General features: G+C 34.7%; 1 protein-coding gene across 1 annotated transcript in view; it reads right to left on the bottom strand.

Annotated features, from left to right (window-relative positions):
* The window catches only part of PAPPA (pappalysin 1), a 263,111-nt gene that overhangs the window by 128,908 nt on the left and 114,663 nt on the right, over positions 1-19,540 (bottom strand). Inside the window, exons 8-9 of the mRNA XM_074292900.1 lie at positions 7,504-7,632; positions 4,937-5,028 (exon numbers count right to left, since the gene is read on the bottom strand). Coding sequence (XP_074149001.1) covers positions 4,937-5,028; positions 7,504-7,632 — 221 coding nt within the window. The remainder of the gene's footprint in view (positions 1-4,936; positions 5,029-7,503; positions 7,633-19,540) is intronic.

Here is a 19,540-nt window from a genome sequence, read left to right as displayed (position 1 = left end):
AGTCCTGGCTAGGGGAGTATTTTTAAACAAGACATTTTCAGAATCATCTTGTGCTAAAACAAATTTGTCTGCTCTCATTAAAATGCTTGGAAGGACAAAATGTCAAAAGCAAAACCAAAATTCATTATTGCTACAAGATCCAGAACCAGACTGGGGGAGCAGCATATAATCCATTGGTATATTTAGAAGGTTTTAACACTTCCTGGATCACTGTCTTGTTGTAGCAGAGGAGCTTGTGTAGCTAAATGAAACTATGAGCTATGCCATGCAGGGTTTCCCAAAACAGACAGTTCAGAGTGTAAAGTACTGATAAAAGGTAATCCGCTGGAGAAGGAAATGGCAAACCACTTTAGTATATTTGCCAAGAAAACCCCATGGACAGTGTGGAGCCCAGAAGGGCTCCACAGGTCATGAATAGGCAGATAAGACTGAACAATTGAACAAAAACAATAATTCAATATTTCTATTTTTCATGAGCTATGGAAAACAGGCCATATGAACAACATACATTCATGTATGTTTCCTGCTACAAAATAATGCTGAGTGGAAGCAAAACAAAAATTGGAAAAGAAAAACATTTTTCATTTCTGACCTCAAATGTTCTAGCATTTGGAATTTAAGCTATTGTAAGGAAAGCTACTACATTTGGGAAAAGGATCACGGAGTACTAACTGGGACTTTAAAAACTCTTGTAGATGAAGAAGCAGTTTTGGAAGAGAAAGTGTTGTTGCCCATGATTGTACAGGAGAATAAGCCTAAAGAATAACAAGTGGGACCAAAGTCTCCAAATCCCCTGTGATAAGATTTAAAGCTGAAAGGACCTACTTAAATAATCACCTGATCTATCCCTCACTTTTATTTTACAAATGAGGAAACTGAGGTGCAGAGATGGGAAGTGAATTGTCTTAAATCAGCTATAAGGTACAGAGATGAGATTTGAACTAAAGTCCTCTGACTCTATTCAGAATTCTTTTCAGACTTGACTTTTTTTTTTTTGGCAGAGGAAACTGAATAGATTTTTTTAAAAAATGGAATTGTGTGTGTTCATGTGCTTAAATATGCATGCTCAATAATGAGTCTATATTTTAAATCTAATAATAACTACAAATAAAATTATCAATAAATATTTTATAAAATATGATTAATTTCCACAATATGCCTACTATAAATAATAATGATATTGACACTATAATAATTATTATAAATAATCATAATAAACATAAATCCAAACATAGCTATACCTTCTACCCTCAACCTATCCCTAATCCTTTTCAGCTCCACCAGATGCTATTTTTTTTTCCTCATTGTTTTTCTAAGGTCTTATTAGACTATCTCCAGAAAAGAAACATCATTAATCTTTTTTGTTTTGCTTTCCCTACTTTCCTTTGAGAAAGCCAAGGCAATCTAACAGAGGGGACCATACAGACTTGTCACCTCTGGTGATATGATGAGGGATGGGAAATAAGTTGATTCCACCTTATCTACCTCACTTGGGGAGCCTGGAAGGCTGTGGGAAAGAGGTAAAAAACTTTGCATAAGAGAGGTTGAAGATGGATTTATCAGCAAATGTCCAGCTCAATGGTTGTGTCTGAAATAGAGACAGAAAGAGCAGGAAAATACTGATAATTGTTCAAGTACTAGAAGAGATTTTTTTTTTTTTTTAACAGAACTTATTTTTATTTTTTAATTTTTGCTGAGGCAATTGGGATTAAGTGACTTGCCCAAGGTCACACAGCTAGAAAGTGTTAAGTGGTCTGAGTCCAGATTTGAACTCAGGTCCTCCTGACTTCAAGACTGATGCTCTATCCACTGCGTCCCTAGCGTCCCTTAACAGAATTTCTTAATGGTGACTTTCAGGACTAACACATAGGTGTGTTCTTGAGTCCAAGAAATTAATTATGGTTACTTTCTGTTCTGAAATCATAGACCTTCCCAAACCCATTTATATTTTATTTTTAATGTTAAATTATGATGATGGTAATGATCTTAGGCAAAAAGATATATTTTGGGCAACCCAAGATATGGATCAACTCAGGAAAACAGAAACTTTTCAATCTTATAGCTATTTTGGCCTTACTGGATTACTGTCAAGAAAGCATATCATAAACTTTACAATACCATATAAAATAAACTATGGCTGTTATTAAAATTAATGATGATAGCAAGTGAGCATGAAAAATAATTTATAGAGAGCTGACTTTGGGGTCAGGAGGACCTGGATTCAGGTATGAATGGTTTACTGTTAAGTCAACTATTTCCCTGTGCTCTCAGGCAATTTTTAAACATCTCTCTGCAGAATTTGGCATTGATGACTCTTTCTTGAATATGCTTTCCATTTTGGGTTTTCACGATATTGCTCACCTCTAGGTCTCCCACTCCCTGTCTGAATGCCTCCTTTTTGCTTTCTTTTGCTGGATAATCATTGATAACCTGCCCCTTAATTTTGGATTGACCCCAATGATCCATCCTGGGTCTTCTCTCTCTCTCTCTCTGGGTCAACTCATCACCTCTCAGGGGTTCAATTATCATCTCTTTTAAGATGATTCCCTGTTATATAAATCCATTCCCAGTCTTTCTCCTGACCTTCAGTTCCATATAATCAATTGATTAGATATTTAGAACTGGACATCCAATAGTGATCTCTAAAAAAGAATTCATTATCTTTTCTCCAAAACCTACTTCTTTTCTGAATTTACCCATATCAATCAAGGATATCTTATCTATCTATACATGCAAATTCAGAACCTCAGAATCTTCTTTCACTCCACATCTTCCTTTAACCCTCACATTACCAGAGTTTCCAAGTCTTGCTAATTCAACTCTATTGCATCTTTTTCTATCTTTCTCCTCTACATTCACATAACCTTCCTTCTAGTTCAAGCCTACATAATTTCTCACAAACTATTCTAGTGGTCTTCTTGTAATAAATTACAGAACATTTATTAAAAAAAGAAATAGTAGCAGGACATCAACGTCTTAGGACTTTTTCTATCTAAGTGCCACTGGGAAAAGAAATGAAAATACTGAACAGTAAAATCATAAGATTGAATTAGAGATGGAAGTTATCTTAAAATAGAATTTCAGAGCTGGCAAGAACTTTAGACAATAGAATATAAAAGAGAATAGCAATTAAAGTCCTGAAGGTGCTTTGAGGCCATCTACTTAGGCAACATATTAATTTTACAGATAATGAAACTGAGACCCAGAGAGGTAAAACAACACAGTGAAGGTCACTCAGTAAGTTAATGGCAGAATTCAAGCTCATAACTTCCAGTTTAGGATTCTTTATACTTAATAAACTAAGAAACACAGGTTATCTCAATTCTTTAGTGTTCCAAAGATATTTGAATTTTTGTTTGTTTGTTAAAGCTATCCCCAAGGAATCATTATGGCACAAAAATATGTTCATAAATAAGGAAATAAGATATTTAGGGATTGCTCTGGGGGGGGGAAATGATCATCTATCAAAATTTATTAAGCCTTATTCAGTATTTGATATTTCTCTGGGACTATTTCAAGATCTATTACTAAGGGGAGGAAAAAAAAACCACTTTTGGAAACTTCATATTTTGGCTGACTAATTTGCCTATTCCATTTTCTTTTCAGCTTTTATCAGTAACATGTCCATATTTATGACATCAGAGTGTTAGAAAATGAATTTCAACCCTCTTTTTGCTTTAGAAAACAATAGCCACAGCCAGTGGCTGTCACTGGGAGCTATCTTTTTACTGATATATTTTCTAACTGAGTGGTTCAAGCCCTGTTGTTTTAAGTTGTAATAAGACAGGATAATTTCCACATTTGTGGGAGAGGAGTGCTGCCTTCCTAATAGAGCATGCTGGTGGTATTTGTTTTAACAGAGCAACTTAATTTAAAAAAAAAAAAAAAAAAACTGAGGAGAGATTTTGTGAGGTAGGCTTGCATGGGGAAGTTTCTAACAATAAAATCAAATTTTTTCCATGAAAAATTATGCATTATGTATTCTTGCCCTCTCTAGATGAGAGTGACTTGACTAAAGTCATATATCATTAGTGGCAGAGACACAGCTAAGATTTCCACTCTGTCACACATGTAAATATGGCCTCCTACTTTATGGGTTACTGTAAGATAGAGTTAAGGACTCCCAAGAGTTTAAAATATTCATTTTCTCAATCCAAAGTAAGTCTAGCTAGCTACTCTTGCATGGTATTCTGAAAATAAGTGAAAACGTTAGCTTTTTTTTTTTTTTTTTTTTTTTTTTTTCAGATATCACATAAGTGTGGCTGTCAGCAAAATATGACATTATATGTCTTAGTAAAGTACTGGAGTTGAAATCAGGAGACCTGAATTTAAATCCTACCTCAAGCACTTAACATGTTTATTAACTATTTGATTAAAACTCACAGAATCATAAATGAGAGGTGGGGCAGAGGGATATCTTAGAGGACATCTAACTCAACACTTATTTTATAGATGAGAAAACTGAGAATGTTATATTTGCTAATCAAGAAAAGGAAGGGAAGACAACTTAGATTAATTTTTACTTCTTTCAAAGAGCATTATCTGGTGGAATTTTAATCTTTAGTATTGATTTGCATCTCAAAAGAGATATGACCTTATTTGTAGTCAGTCTAGTTTGGATCCAGGGATTGTTCTCCCTTCAAACACATCCACTAACAAGGCAAAAACATACCTGGATCAAGCTAAACTCACAGCAAGACTGCAGTAAGGGACAACTGCTAATGAAAACCAATTTTCTATTAGAATCATTAAAAAGATTTTTAAATCTTGTAACTAAATTTTTAAAAATTAATTTAATTAATTGTAAATAAGGTATTTACAATAGAGCTACTGGATCTCTGTTATAGCTCCTGTCATGGGGTATCAGCAAAAATCACAAGAAGGTTTATAGTGGCCCAAAGTCCCCTTTTTGCAAGCCTCTGAGGAGTAGACTTACCAATGCAATTGAAGTACAGTTCCTTTCGACAGAAGAGGGAGCAGCCATCACCATTGATCTTGTTCATATCATCACACTCTTCCCCCAGATGTCTGTAGATAAAAATGTGAAAGAGGAATTGATCTAACAGAAGCAAGTTGATAGACATAATGACCTTAGAAAGTACATATTTAAATCTTCTCACTTTACAGATGAGGAAAAAGCAGTCATTGAAGGAAAAGTGACGGGGGCAAAATTGCAGGGCACTGAAATTCTAATATAAGTCTTTGAACAATAAACCCATTTCCAGGTCCAGGATAATGTATTGTTTAAACCACACTGGATTGCAAATTAAGATACCTTAGTATTTCTAGCTCCCAGGCTTAATGTTGCATATAATTAAAATAAATAAATAAATAATATATATATATATATATATATATATATATATATATATATATACATGTATATATATATATGTAGAGAAATATATATGTATATATGTAGAGAAATATGTGTATTTGCATGTGTGTAAAGATATATGAATATATGCATGCATGTGTATACACATATATGTATACACACACGTGTGTGTGTGTGTGTGTGTATGTAGATTGTTACTCCCTTATCAAGTTGGGATTTCCATCAAGTGTTTGAATGATTTCCTATGAAACTTAGCGCCTACCCTCCACTAATCACCTGGGAACCCTCATTGCATGATCGGGACTACAGAAGTTGTCTTTCACTGCACAATTCACACTAGTAAGGGCTCTTCATTCTATAAAAGTGTCTGAGCAGCTGTGTAGATAGGTCAATTAACCCTGGAAGTAACTGAGGAAATTAGTATTGATCTCTTCTCTTTTACAAATGGATCTCATTGCCTTTCATTATAGGATGCTTGGTTAGATCTTCCCACTCTAGTTGAAAAGCCAGTTAGACATGAAACCAACTTTGTATTCCAAACTGCTCTCAAATCACTGTGTTTAACACATATCATATTAGCCAAGTAGGGATTATTTGTGTCATCTATCTATTTTGTGGACTCCATAGGGAAAGTTTTGTTTTGTTTTGTTTTTATCATGAACTATCGCCTCAACTCTAACCACCCATATATAATCTGCTCCTTATCTCTAATTCACACCATCTAAGCTATGTGCTCTGTCCCTGAAATTCATTAATATTTCATGGACAACTAAATTTGCTAAAGTATGTACTCCTTCCACTAAATAATTTCACAGTATAGGAGTGATGGTTACCATGAGTTGCTGCAAACTAATATATTTAACTAATTTAAACAAGATATAATAATATCGAATAGGTATGTGATCTACCAGTTAACATTAAAATTGATTTACCATTTTGCCATAGATATAGCTATAACTCTAGATATCATAAATATGTGAAAGACAGCATGATATATTAATTGAAATACTACATTTGGTGTCAGGAAGATATGACATCAAATTCTGCATCAGAAACTAGCTATCAAGTCACTTTCCTTCTGTCTCAATATAATTATCTATAAAATGGGAGTATTTGCCTATAAGACCTCTTCCAGCTCTAAATCTATGGTCCAATGACCTAGGATAGAGATGCTAAATATGAAGTCCACAATATTTTTGAGTGCAGCCCAATCAAAATTAAAATGTATTTGGAAAATATTTAATAAAATACATTAAAATACAATAAAATATAATTAATTAATATATTTTAATGGTGTCCTAAATCAATATTGTGGCCTCCAAGAATTCTGGTTTAATGACTCCCATTTCTATTTGTGTTTGAAGTTACTGGTCTAGAAATCATGTGACTATGGGCAAGATACTTAATGTCACAATGTCCAAAATAACTGTTTTAGAGTATAAATTCTCCAAATGATCTATCTACCCTGATAGTAAATAGTAGAAAATGGATTTGAATTTTGGTTCTTTGACTTTAAATCCTTCATAAGTGCTTAAAATCTGTATTGATTCTTATTTGCTGGGATAAAAATTCATCTTCAATAGTGGAGGAGCATCCCTTTAAGATTGAGAGGAACCTCATCTAGTCTAGCTCTCATAGACTTAGAATTGAGAGGAATTTCAGAAGCCTAATTCAAACATCTCATTTTTCAGATGAAAAAAAAAAAAACAACAATGAGAGTCATGGTGGTGAGGATAAGAAATGATAAAGCTGGGGTTAGAATCAAGTCTTCCAGTTTCATATCCAGAGTTTTTTGCATGGTACCATGTTGCCTATTCTGTAAATTAAAATAATCTTACATGATGTATTTTAGGTATCATTAATAAATTTCATTCAATTCTCCCATCAGAAATAAAAAAAAAATCTGGGGCATCTAGTTGGCACAGTGGATAGAACACCAGCCCTGAAGTCAGGAGGACCTAAGTTTAAATCTGGTCTCAGACACTTAACACTTCCTAGATATGTAACTCTGGGCAAGTCACTTAACCCTAATTGCCTCAGGGAAAAAAAAAAAAGAAAAGAAAGAAATAGAAAAATCAAAATTCTAGTGAGCACATTAGTGTTTCCATTATGGTTTTGAGTTCATGGAAGAATCATTTCTTTACAAGATGCACTATGTGACTTACTTTTGTATGATTCCATCTCCACAGTAGCCACTTCCATGTATATATATGGCTGAAGGTGAAGGTTCACTCTCCTCTGTACCAGAAATGGTAACAATCTGGTACTTAAACGCAGTGCCATGGCTCAGCTCCCTGTGAAGAATACAGAAAGAGATTAGAGACACATGGCAGAAAAGGAAGATCAGATTGGATTCAACCATAGTTGCTTTTTTTCCCCTTGAAATTTAGAGATTTATTCAATTTACTCATCAGCAAATGTCAGGGATACTTTAAAATGAATTAATTAAAAAAAAAAAAAAAGCATTCAAGGCAAAACCCACTCACAATGTCCAAGAAGATGAGCACATAATTTACAAATGAGGAAATGTAAATCATAAATAATCACTTGAAAAACTATTCAAGCTCACTAATAACCAAAGAAATACAAAACAAAAGAAGCATGGGCTACCACTTCACTTGCATCAAAATGGAATAATATAGGAAATTTATAGAGAAACAGAAACATTAATGCATGTTGGAAGTGGGAGAATTTATGTTTTCTTGGGATGATGCAAGAAGGCTGTTGGAAGAGATGACAAGATCATTTGGGCCCTGAAGGATAAAGATCTCAGTATCAGAAAGTAGTATGAGGAAAGTAGTAGAGTATAAACAGAAGAAGCAAAAAAAGTTACAAGGGCAGAAAAACACATTGTATATTCTAATAGAGACACACACACACAAATAGACCAATTTAACTGGCACAAAGGGTATGTAGTGAAAGGAATAAAGACTGATAAAGTTGCAAAGGCAAATAGGAACTAGCTAGCATCTGACTAAGAGTTAATTCTGTAAACTATCATGTACTGAAAATTATTTAATGAAGATGAGTGGAAGTAGATATTTTTCCCACCTTTCTTTTCTTGTCACCTAGAAACATGAACTAGGTCTACTCTCCCTGCTCCTACTTTAAAGATCCAAAAGCTTTGTGGGCTTCTGTTTTGTTTTCTTTTTCTTTTTCTTTTTAAGTATTTTAAATTAATCCTCTAAAAAAGACAAAAAATTGAGAGATTTACTTTTTTTTGCTTTGTTTTATTGTTGGCCATTTTAAGTCCCCTTTCTCTCCCAATGAATCTCAGGGTATTTTTGGAACTTTTAGTGGCTGACAGGAGGACAAGTACATGGCATGTTGCTAGTAGATAGATTATTCTTTTTGTCAGTGTGTTAATCAGATATGTCAAGGAATTAACCAAAGAAAGCTCTTAGTACTAGTCTTTTTCCTCTCATTGCCCTGGTAGTCATAATGGGAAGAATTCAGGAAAGTGACATCACTTAGAATATATTAAAAAGGTCATTTAGACCCTTATGACTCCCAGAGTTTCAGGGGACTTAACTTCAGGGGTCAAGAATTATTTTTACTATATTGCATCCTATATCTTACATATGCTGCTGGAAACATTGTATATTTACTATTGGATTGAGTATAAAGCCCAGTCATATTTATCTTTATATAACTTGTAGTAACCTAAGGCTTTGTTCATGATATTATTATTGTTTTTGAGTCATTTCAGTCATGTCCAATTCTTGATGAGCTCATTGGGGATTTTCTTGACAAGGATACTGGAATGGTTTGTCTTTTTCTTCTCCAGCTCATTTTACACATGAGAAAACTGAGGTAAACCATGTTAAGTAATTTACCCAGGGACATAGATGGAGCAGGCCAGATTTGAACTCGTGAAGATTGGTTTATCTGACTCCAGGCCCAGCACTCTATTACTGTGCTATCTAGCTGCCCTTGTACAAGTAGATATCTAATGAATATCTGTGAACTGAGTTTAAGACCACAGCAGTAAATCAACAAAACCTATAAGGAATTGGTTCCTTAGAGAATTAATTCACCAAATTTCCATAACCAGACTATCACCTCATTCTATCCCTGAATTTTACCTCTAGCTAGTTACAAAAATTCTTATTCTTCTATCTTTTTCCCTTAAAAAAAAAATGGCATGGGAAAATTGCAAAGAAGATAATGAAGAGAATTCCTGCTGAATTCCATCATGGGGGGTGGGATTTCATAAACAAAAGAAGGATGTCAAAAAACTCAAGTTCTTGGACTCATCTGTTATTTCAGCTGCCCTCAGATCTAGGACTGTTTGGATAAGCGCAATAAGATAGCAGGTGCAGAGGCCAAACCAGTTTCTTACTTCTCAATGCAATAATGATTTGGTTTTTCAAGGATGTGATATGGCAAAAACATCACTTCTGTGCTTTCCTACACAAAAAAAGTTGCCTTCACAACTGGCATTGGTTTCATCGTATGATTGTCTTTCAGTCATATGTGATTCCCTGTGACCCCATTTGGAATTTTCCTGGTCAAGATACTGCAGAGTTTTGCTATTTCCTTTTTCAGCTCATTTTATAGATATGGAAATTGAGGCATATGGGGTTCAGTGATTTGCCCAGGGTTATATAACATTTGACTTCAGGAAGATGAGTCTTCCATCTTCAGGTCCTATACTCTTAGTGTCTGTCAACATTCATATCAAATGCCACTTTTTATAGGAGGCCTTGCCTAGTCCCTTAAATTGATAGTGTCTTCCCTTTCATTTGCTTCATATTTATTTATAAAGTTGTTGGTCATTTCTCCTTTAGAATTGGAGTTCCCTGAGGGCAGAAACTATTTTTTTTTCTTTTTTCAGGTATCATCCAATTATGCAACAATTCTCACTATGCTCTGAGAGGTTCAGATGAACAGTTGTATATATTTATCTATTTACATGTAGTATCCCCTTGGGAGAATAAGTTCCTTGGATCCAGGGATAGCTTGTTTTTCCCCTTTTATATTCCTACCACCTAGAAGAGAGTCTAGACTATAATATGCACTTAATAAATGCTTGTTAAATTAGATTAGACTGGATCACTATCTGGTAATATATTTTTTTGGCCACAAAAATTTATGAAGCTATTGCCAAAGGCATGGAGATATTGTAATCTAAACTAGTGGAGTGCCCACAAATAATAATTTTTCCAAAATCCTAAAATTATATGTACATGTGTATATATTCAAAAGAACTCTGAAATGGAAAATAGATGCAATATATGTACTCTCTAAATCTTTGAATTGTTGAATAGACAATTCATTTCTACCAATTGAGACTCTAAGAATTCTCATAGAAAAAAATTTTAAAAAATTATACTTGTCTAAGTTAGCATCAAGGTTAGTCACAAAAACAGCATAGGTTTCCCCACTCTCAAGAACTAGGACTAAGAATTAAGCTCTTAGAAGGAGGTGGAGAAGATCTTTAAAGCCCCTGCCAGTGGTTAGGACCTATTTCATGGTTCATCGAAAAGAAGGATGTTTTGTGTCAAGCCATTCCTTTCAGCTGTTCTCAAAGCCATCTGGAATGATTTAGGCTGTTACTATGATTTCTCCTTTCCTCCACCTCTCCTATTCTGCCCACCTCCAATAGAGTTAGCAACCAAGTCCTATTGATCCTTTCTTCCTAATTTTTCTTGTCCATCCCTTCTTTTCTATTCTCATTGCCATTATCCAAAAGCAGAGTTCTCAGAATTCTTGGTCTCAAAACCACATCATATTTTAAAAATTCTTGGGAATCTCCCATGGAACTTTTTATTCTATTAATAACTTTTGTCTTATCCATAGAAACAACTAGATGGTACAGTGGATAAAGCACTGAAACTGGAGTCAAGATGATCTGAATTCAAATTCTATCTTCAAATATTTACAAGCTATATGACTCTAGGCAAGTCATTTAATTTCTGTCTACCTCTATTTCCTAATCTCTACAAAGGAGATAATAATAGCATCTGTTTTTCAGTGTTGTTAAAGATGAAATAAGGTATTTGTAAATTGCATTGCTATCTTAAAGCTTTTTGAAAATGCTATTTGTTATTATTTCTGTATGATTGTTATTATAACATCAACTGAAAGTTAACAGTTTTCATAATATCATTATAAAACTAGTTCTGAACTCATTGACTTCCTAAAAGGATTTTGGAGACCCCCGAGAATTTCCAGATCTCATTTTGAAAACCTGCCTTTGTTCATGTCTGAGTTGTCTCTCACAAAAGTCTTCTAACTTCCTCCAGTATTGACTTTTTCAATACATTCTACATGGGTGCCAAGGTAGTCTTCCTCAAGGACAACTTTCTTTCATCGTATTGCTCCCAGACTATGATATGTATGAAAAGCCCACTGCAATCTATAGAATAAAATGCTAGTGCTTAGAAATGCACATTCTAAAAACTCTTTAATAATTCATTCAAAAGACATTTTCAGGATCTCAAAGGACTTCAGTATCATCTTCAATATTACTAGTTATCAAAGCACAGAAATATAGATATAAAGTATATAGGAGACTGAGTTGACCCTATTATATATATATATATATATATATATATATATATATGTATATATATATATATATATATACATTAGAAAAGAACCTTTTGAGAGAAATTCCCCATATCACCTTATTTACTTAGCCAATGTTTTGCATCAGAGTGATTGCAGGGAACCCCCCCCCAAAAAAAAAAAAAAAACACATTCAGTTATTTGAGCTTTCTGTTTTCATGAGTTCTGGAAAAATAAGACTACTGAATTATGAAATTTTAGGAGAAACAAACAAACAAAAAAAAACTGTAGTGTATTCAACCAGTGTGGTAAAGCCATAGAATATAAGGGACAGTTGAAGGAAATGGGACTGCTTAGGTTGGCACAGGGAAGATTTGGGAGGGTGAGATGATCATTGTCTTTTGACCATAGGCTTCTCATGTGGAAAATGGATTAGACTTATTCTTTATAGATTTAGAGGATTGGACTAACAATGAGTGAAATTTTTAAAGAAATAGATGTCAGAGATTAGAAGGAAAACAATAAACTGGGAAAACATTTTTACAGTCAAAGGTTCTGATAAAGGCCTCATTTCCAAAATATATAGAGAATTGACTCTAATTTATATAAGAAATCAAGCCATTCTCCAATTGATAAATGGTCAAAGGATATGAACAGACAATTTTTAGAAGAAATTGAAACTATTTTTAGTCATATGAAAAGATGCACCAAGTCATTATTCATCAGAGAAATGCAAATTAAGACAACTCTGAGATACCACTATACACCTCTCAGATTGGCTAGGATGACAGGAAAAGGTAATGATGAATGTTGGAGGGGATGTGGGGAAACTGGGACACTGATACATTGTTGGTGGAATTGTGAATGCATCCAACCATTCTGGAGAGCAATTTGGAACTATGCTCAAAAAGTTATCAAACTGTGCATACCCTTTAATCCAGCAGTGTTACTATTGGGTTTATATCCCAAAGAGATTTTAAAGAAGGGAAAGGGACCTGTACGTACAAGAATGTTTGTGGCAGCCCTCTTTGTAGTGGCCAGAAACTGGAAACTGAGTGGATGCCCATCAATTGGAGAATGGCTGAATAAATTGTGGTATATGAATGTTATGGAATATTATCGATCTGTAAGAAATGACCAGCAGGAAGATTTCAGAAAGGCCTGGAAAGACTTATATGAACTGATGCTGAGTGAAATGAGCAGGACCAGGAGATCATTATATACTTCAACAACAATACTATATATTGATCAATTCTGATGGACGTGGCTCTCTTCAACAAGGAGATGAACCAAATCAGTTCCATTTGTTCAATAATGAATAGAACCAGCTACACCCAGAAAAAGAACTCTGGGAATGAGTGTGAACCACTACATAGCATTTCCACTCCCTGTTTTTGTCCGCTTGCATTTTTTATTTCCTTTTCAGGTAAATTTAACATTATTTCAAAGTCTTATTCTTCTTGTGTAGCAAAATAATTATGGATATGTATACATATATTGTATTTAACATATACTTTAACATATTTAACATGCATTGGTTTACCTGCCATCTGGGAGAGGGGGTGGAGAGGAGGGGAAAAGTTGGAACAGAAAGTTTTATAAGGGTCAATGCTAAAAAATTACCCATGTATATATCTTGTAAATAAAAAGCTATACTTAAAAGAAAAAAAAAAAAAAGAGAGAGAAAAATAGATGTCAGTTCAATATGAGAACTTCCGAATACTTTGAACTATTTAACAATGGCAGGAGTTGTTTATGGAAGCAATGAGTTCCCTGTCACTAAAGGTATCTGAACAGAGCCTAAATGAACACTTGTCTAGGATGTTTAATGGTGAGTCATACTTCTACTAGGGATTTGAAAGAGATGGATACTAAAGCTTATTCTGTCAAAAATTGTGTGCTTCTGATTTCCTGGCAATTAGCCTTCCACTGTTTAATCTTCTTGAAAAAAAAAAAAAGTTTCTGGACGTTTAACTTGAATAATTGAAATTTTACTCACTTTGTTTTCTTCATATAAGCCCCTCAACTAGTTAGTCTGTTTCTTTAAAAATTTCTGTCCTTTCATTTTACTTGCTGTTCATTCAGTTTAGATAGCTGTTATTTGTTGAGAAATACCTTAGTCCTTTAATTCTGCTACAGCAATTTATAGAATATCAGATTGTTAGGGCTGGAAAGGACCATAGAGATTCTCCAGTTCAACTTTTCTCATTTTACAGATGAGGAAATTAAGAACCAGTGAGAGGAAATACTTTAGCCAAGGTCATAGACTAAGCTGGTACTAGAACTAAGATTTACAGTTATAGGGAATTTCTTTCCCTTAAATTTAAGGACCTTGTTGAACTAAAGCATCACTTTTTTGATTAGCATTTGGGATGGAATATTTATAGAGGCATCTGTGCTATCAGGGAAAGCACATCAAAAGAGGGAGCCAGCAGACTTGGATTCTTAGCCTCACTCTGCCATTAATTTAATGTATGGCCCTATACAAGCTGTTTCATTTCCCTTGACCATGATGTGTATACAATATAACATTCACATTTGTCCTATTTCTTCCCTATAAGTAATATAAAGGTACATATAGGGGCAGGAACATTGAATGAGATGTCCAGGAAACCTCAGTTCTAAGTATTGTCACCACATGTCATTTCTGCTGTCTGGATTTTAATTTTGTTTCCCCTTTACTATTATATGAGGCAATTCAGTAACATGAGATCTAAATGTCTCTGTAGTTCTAACATTCTATAGAATATTTCCACAGTCCATATACTGAGTTACCTTGCAGATTTAACATACTAAATTCTTTTTCATCTAGAAAATTCTGGAATCCCAGTGTATAAAAGATACCTATATTGTCATAGAACATTGGTTGTCATAGCCAACCAATAAAAGTTGAACATCATAGACTGTCTCCATGCTCGCCTTCTCTCAACCAAAATTCAAGTCATCAGTCAGAAGTCTCCAATCTGTTTCACTTTGGTTGTTCCAATTATTAAAGCAGAGCTGTGATCTTTGAATTCCATTGCCAAGAAGAAATCTTTGTTTGTGCAAATCAGCCTTTGTCTTGCAACATCATGTTCTGTTATTTCTTCTGTAGACCACAGGGAAATCCAACCCATGAACTGGATGGAAAGGAAGGAAAATGAAAAATCTACAGGAGTTGGGCATCTGTACCCTCTCACATTGGCAATGGAACATAGCTTGATTTTTGACAGGTAACAACATAAGACTTGCCCTTTCCTTCTGGTCTATTCCTCTCCTCACTTCTTATAAGGGTCCATGCTTTGAAAGTAGCAGACATATACATGTGACTGATTAACTCCAGCAGGCCTTGATATAATTGTCCAAGGATCTGCCCTGGTACCAATTTAAAGCACAGTAGCAAATTTAATAAAACAAACAGTTTGCAGCCAAGGCCTTTGTTATTCTGTTTTAATCATCTTTTACCACCAATTGAAATAATTTTCTCCTTTCTTGGTGAAATGAAATAAGATATGGGCGGGGGTAGGGGAATGTAAAATGAGGGAACAATGTGGAAATTAGAAAGGGTCTGTATCTGTAGTTACAAATTAGAAGGCATGCAAACAGTGGCCCTAAGTTTTAGAAGGGTATTTGTGTCAGGAAAAGATCTGAAGGGAGACCATTTACAGGTTAAGGGAACTCCACACCTGGATAACATTAAAGATGGAAAAAAAATTGGACAAGGAACTCTTGTTTTTCCCAAATACAACTGGAATAAATGTATGACAGCTTCTCCAAACATTCTCTTCATGATAGACACTTCTCCTGATTACAGAGCATGGACTGACCCATTACCAAGGACTCTGGGAGCCAAAATACCAGATAGAGTTTATGGTAAACAAGTGAGTAGTGTGAAAATCAAGTCCAGGACAGAGCCAACAGCCTAGTGGAGGAGAACAGTGACAACCTGTCATAGAAAGGCACTAACTTAACACAGTTGTTGGTGATCACAGGCCAGTCAGGGAAACAATCCTCTTGTTCCTCATTGTAACTGTTCTGGGTGGCCAGAGATTTTATTACTGGCAGAGGGCGAGCCCAACAGCGTTTTAAAATTTGGCAACACATCTAAAAGTGTTTGGGGGTTGTTTTTATTTTTCTCCCCCCTGCTAATGCTTTGGGTTTGGTGAAACCCAGAATACAGTCAGGGGAAGTACATTTCCCCTTAATTCTTAAACCCATGTGCGCTTTAAGAAAATTTAATCCGTATGTTTCTGATTCATTTACACTTAACTCATCAAAATGCTGTTTTGTAAGAACTATTTGATGTCCAAGAAGTCTTATGAACCCTTTTCTAAGCCTTATTTCTTAGAAGCAGGAAGTCACGTTTCAGATGAGAGGAGGAAGAACTTAAACCTGAAAGGTTCAGTTTGTTTTGAAAAGAAGGGTTGAGGAAAATCACATGAGGTTTAAGGCCCACCCACATGGGATCCCTCATTTCTTAAGCATTTTCTCCTACAGCTGCCATGATGCTGCTAATGGCGTGTATATATATATATATATATATATATATATATATATATATAAAATTTTTCTTACAGAAATAAGAGATCTCCAGGATAATGATAGGATAAAAACACTCCTAACAAAATGGTTTACATTTATAGAAACAACAATCTATGATTTTCAAGATGTAGTCCTTATATCTTCACATTTATCTTGGAAGGTAGATAGTCAATGTCTCCTTAGTCTCATTTTGCAGATGGAAGCCCCTCACAAAAGGGGCTATTTCAGATTTATTTTAGTAATATGACTTAGGGCCTCTTGTACCATCTCTGGCACAAAGTAGCCACTTAAAAAATGTTCAGTGAATGACTATATGACCATATGACTGATGAGGAGCTGCCTAACCCATGGGAGACACAGATACTTTAGGAATTCTTCCTGCCTAAAACTTTGTGCACAATTAACTTGGCTTTAGAATATAGTTTGGCTTTACTTTAGAGAGGTAGCTTTCAAACTTCTCAATTTTCAGGGTATTTGGACATAAGCAAAAAGACCCATTGGCCAACTATTGCTCTCTCCTACTTCCTATTATAAAGGGAAAAATAACAACAGAAAAATCCTCACTAGAATGAATGAGAAGGCTGGTAATACTTTGGATGAAACATCAATGAGGAGATGCCTGGCATTTATTAAAGACCATAAGTAAATGATTAATTCAGGCCAGAAACCAGAGTATAAACCTTGTCAAGCTGTAGATATTAATGCTTCAGGAGACTAGACTAGAGACCACCTGGAGGACCTTTTCAGGACACCACTCAACCCTGGACCACACGTTGAGAATCAATGAAGGGAAAAAATAAAATAAAAGCTGCTCAATTCATACCTAGAAAGGAAGGGAAGATGATAATGAACTACAGAGCCTGGAACTTCACTATAAAGCTGTATTTACAAGACCCAAGCTGTGGCATTGCCTTTTAACAGAATTAGGTTAAAAGTAGTATACTATTGTTAAAAGACCACTGGAATTGGAATCAACAGAACTAAGCTCAAAACCTTACTCTAACAATCTAATGCAAAGTTACAGTGAAGTCTCAGTGCATGTTAAGCTGCCACAGACTGAAAGGTCATCCTTGGATTAGGTTTTGGAGTAACCAAAGAAAATGAATGCTTTCTCAATTTTTACTTGCCTTAAATATTTTGTTAGAGCTGTTCTGACTGTTGGTTAATCTCAGACAGACTCAAACACCTGTTCTGTACAACATTTCTCACAACATAAGTTATTCTTTGTTTAAGTATGAAAGTCAATCCATGCAGAACCTGTGCCATGGCTAAACAGAATTAGTCAGTCAGTAATTACTTATTCAATATTTGCTATGTACGTTGTTCTAAGTGCTGGAGATATAAAGAAAAGATTAAAAACACTCCCTGCCCTCAAGAAGCTCACATTCTAGTGGGAAAAGACAACATGGAAATAACTAGATATATAAGAGATGAAAGTATGATAGATGAAGACAATCCAAAATGGAAAAATATAAGGAACTGAGGAGATAGGGAAGGGGCACCTAGAGAAAGTAGACTTTGTATTATATTTTGAAAGAAGCCTAGGAAATGGCATAGAGGGGTGTTATGACCAAAAAAGAGGATTTTTAGAGATCATCTATTGAATTAAGATCCTAATTTTACAATTGAGGAAACAGACTCAGATAGCTGATAACAAGACTGAGACTGGACTCTACATTTCTTGCATTATTTTCAACATATTTGTATTTGGTGTTCTTTTTTCTCAACTTTATTAAATTCTGTCTTGTACTTTTAATTATATGAGTAATGTTGTAAGGTCATTGACTCAAGTATAACAAAAGTTGGAATATCATGAATTTTATGTGTGTGTATATGTGTGTTTGTCTGTCCTTGTGTGTATGTCTGTCTATGTCTGAAAGTACTAGGAAAAAAGTTGAATTTGTGTGTTGTTTGCAAAAAGAATAAACTTAATTTAAAAAGTAGTTGTAATAATGATAATACCTTATTTTTACATAAATCTAGAATGCCTCATTGGAGGAATTTCACAATTGCAGCTTGATGATTTTACTGTTTCATAACATATTTTAAAATTCTGAAAATTCCCATGGAGATCCTTCCCAATGTGAACAGTAAAAGAAAGTGATTTTATGCAATACCTTTGTCATTGAATCTGCTACTTACCCTATGTGTTCTTGGAAAATCAAGTAATGGACTTGAAAGCTAGACTTTGTTCCTTCCAAGAAACAACATAGTGATGAAAACAAGGGAGAAAGGCAAACTATTATTCATTTTTTCTTAAATTCACAAGATCATAAGGAAGATGCCTTGAGGAAGCCTAAACATTTTAGAACCAGTGCAGTTTCTTTCTCTCCTCAAGTAACATTTGCTGATATCCATGATTTATGTTGGATTCATTCCTGAGTGCCTCCCCCTACTCCCACCCCACGTCTATCCAACAAAATCACTACTGATTTCTGAAATGCTGCCAGACCCAAGAATGGATGTTATACATCATAAGTGATAGCTGATATTCTTAGAGCCAGAATTAATGCCATGTTGACCAGACACAAAATATTGTTAAGTCAATTTCACTTTATTTCTAGAAGCTGGGCATCCTCATCTCTTCCTCCCCCTTGCCTGTTTCAGGCCAAGTACCTCTCATGATGAAATACAATTTTCAGGAACATTAGGGTGAGCAAAAGGGATCAGTTAAACTGACAGTTCCCCCAAACCACTATCTATGGCAAATGCTAATAATACCCTTAAAGGGTGAAGTACTATCCTTTGTGATATTAGAGGAAACTACTGCATCTCTTTTTTCATATGTTCATGTGTGAATCTGTTACTGCTTGGGGTTAAAATATAAAATTCTCTCTAAAGGAAAAACACTGATCATCAGTTCTCTGATTAATCATTTAAGGAGTATTAGATTAGATGATCTCTAAAGTTTTAGCCATCTCAGATTATGTGTGACTACAGTACCATTCCATCATTTGAAAGATGAAGAAACTGAGGCCCAGAGAAGTGATATGACTTTTTCAAAGTCACAGACATGATTTGCCTATGATAAATGCCAGGAAGAGAATCCAAATGTCCTAACTCTTTTGTCTTCAGTTTTTCCAGCGACATACAGAATCAATCAAACTGCCTCTCAACAAAACTCCCAAACTGCTCCATGGTAGACACCACTCCAAGTTTATTTAGTCT

The sequence above is a fragment of the Sminthopsis crassicaudata genome, chromosome 2 (genome assembly GCF_048593235.1).
Source record: "Sminthopsis crassicaudata isolate SCR6 chromosome 2, ASM4859323v1, whole genome shotgun sequence".
NCBI lineage: Eukaryota > Metazoa > Chordata > Mammalia > Dasyuromorphia > Dasyuridae > Sminthopsis > Sminthopsis crassicaudata.
This window is presented reverse-complemented; position numbering and strand designations above follow the sequence as displayed.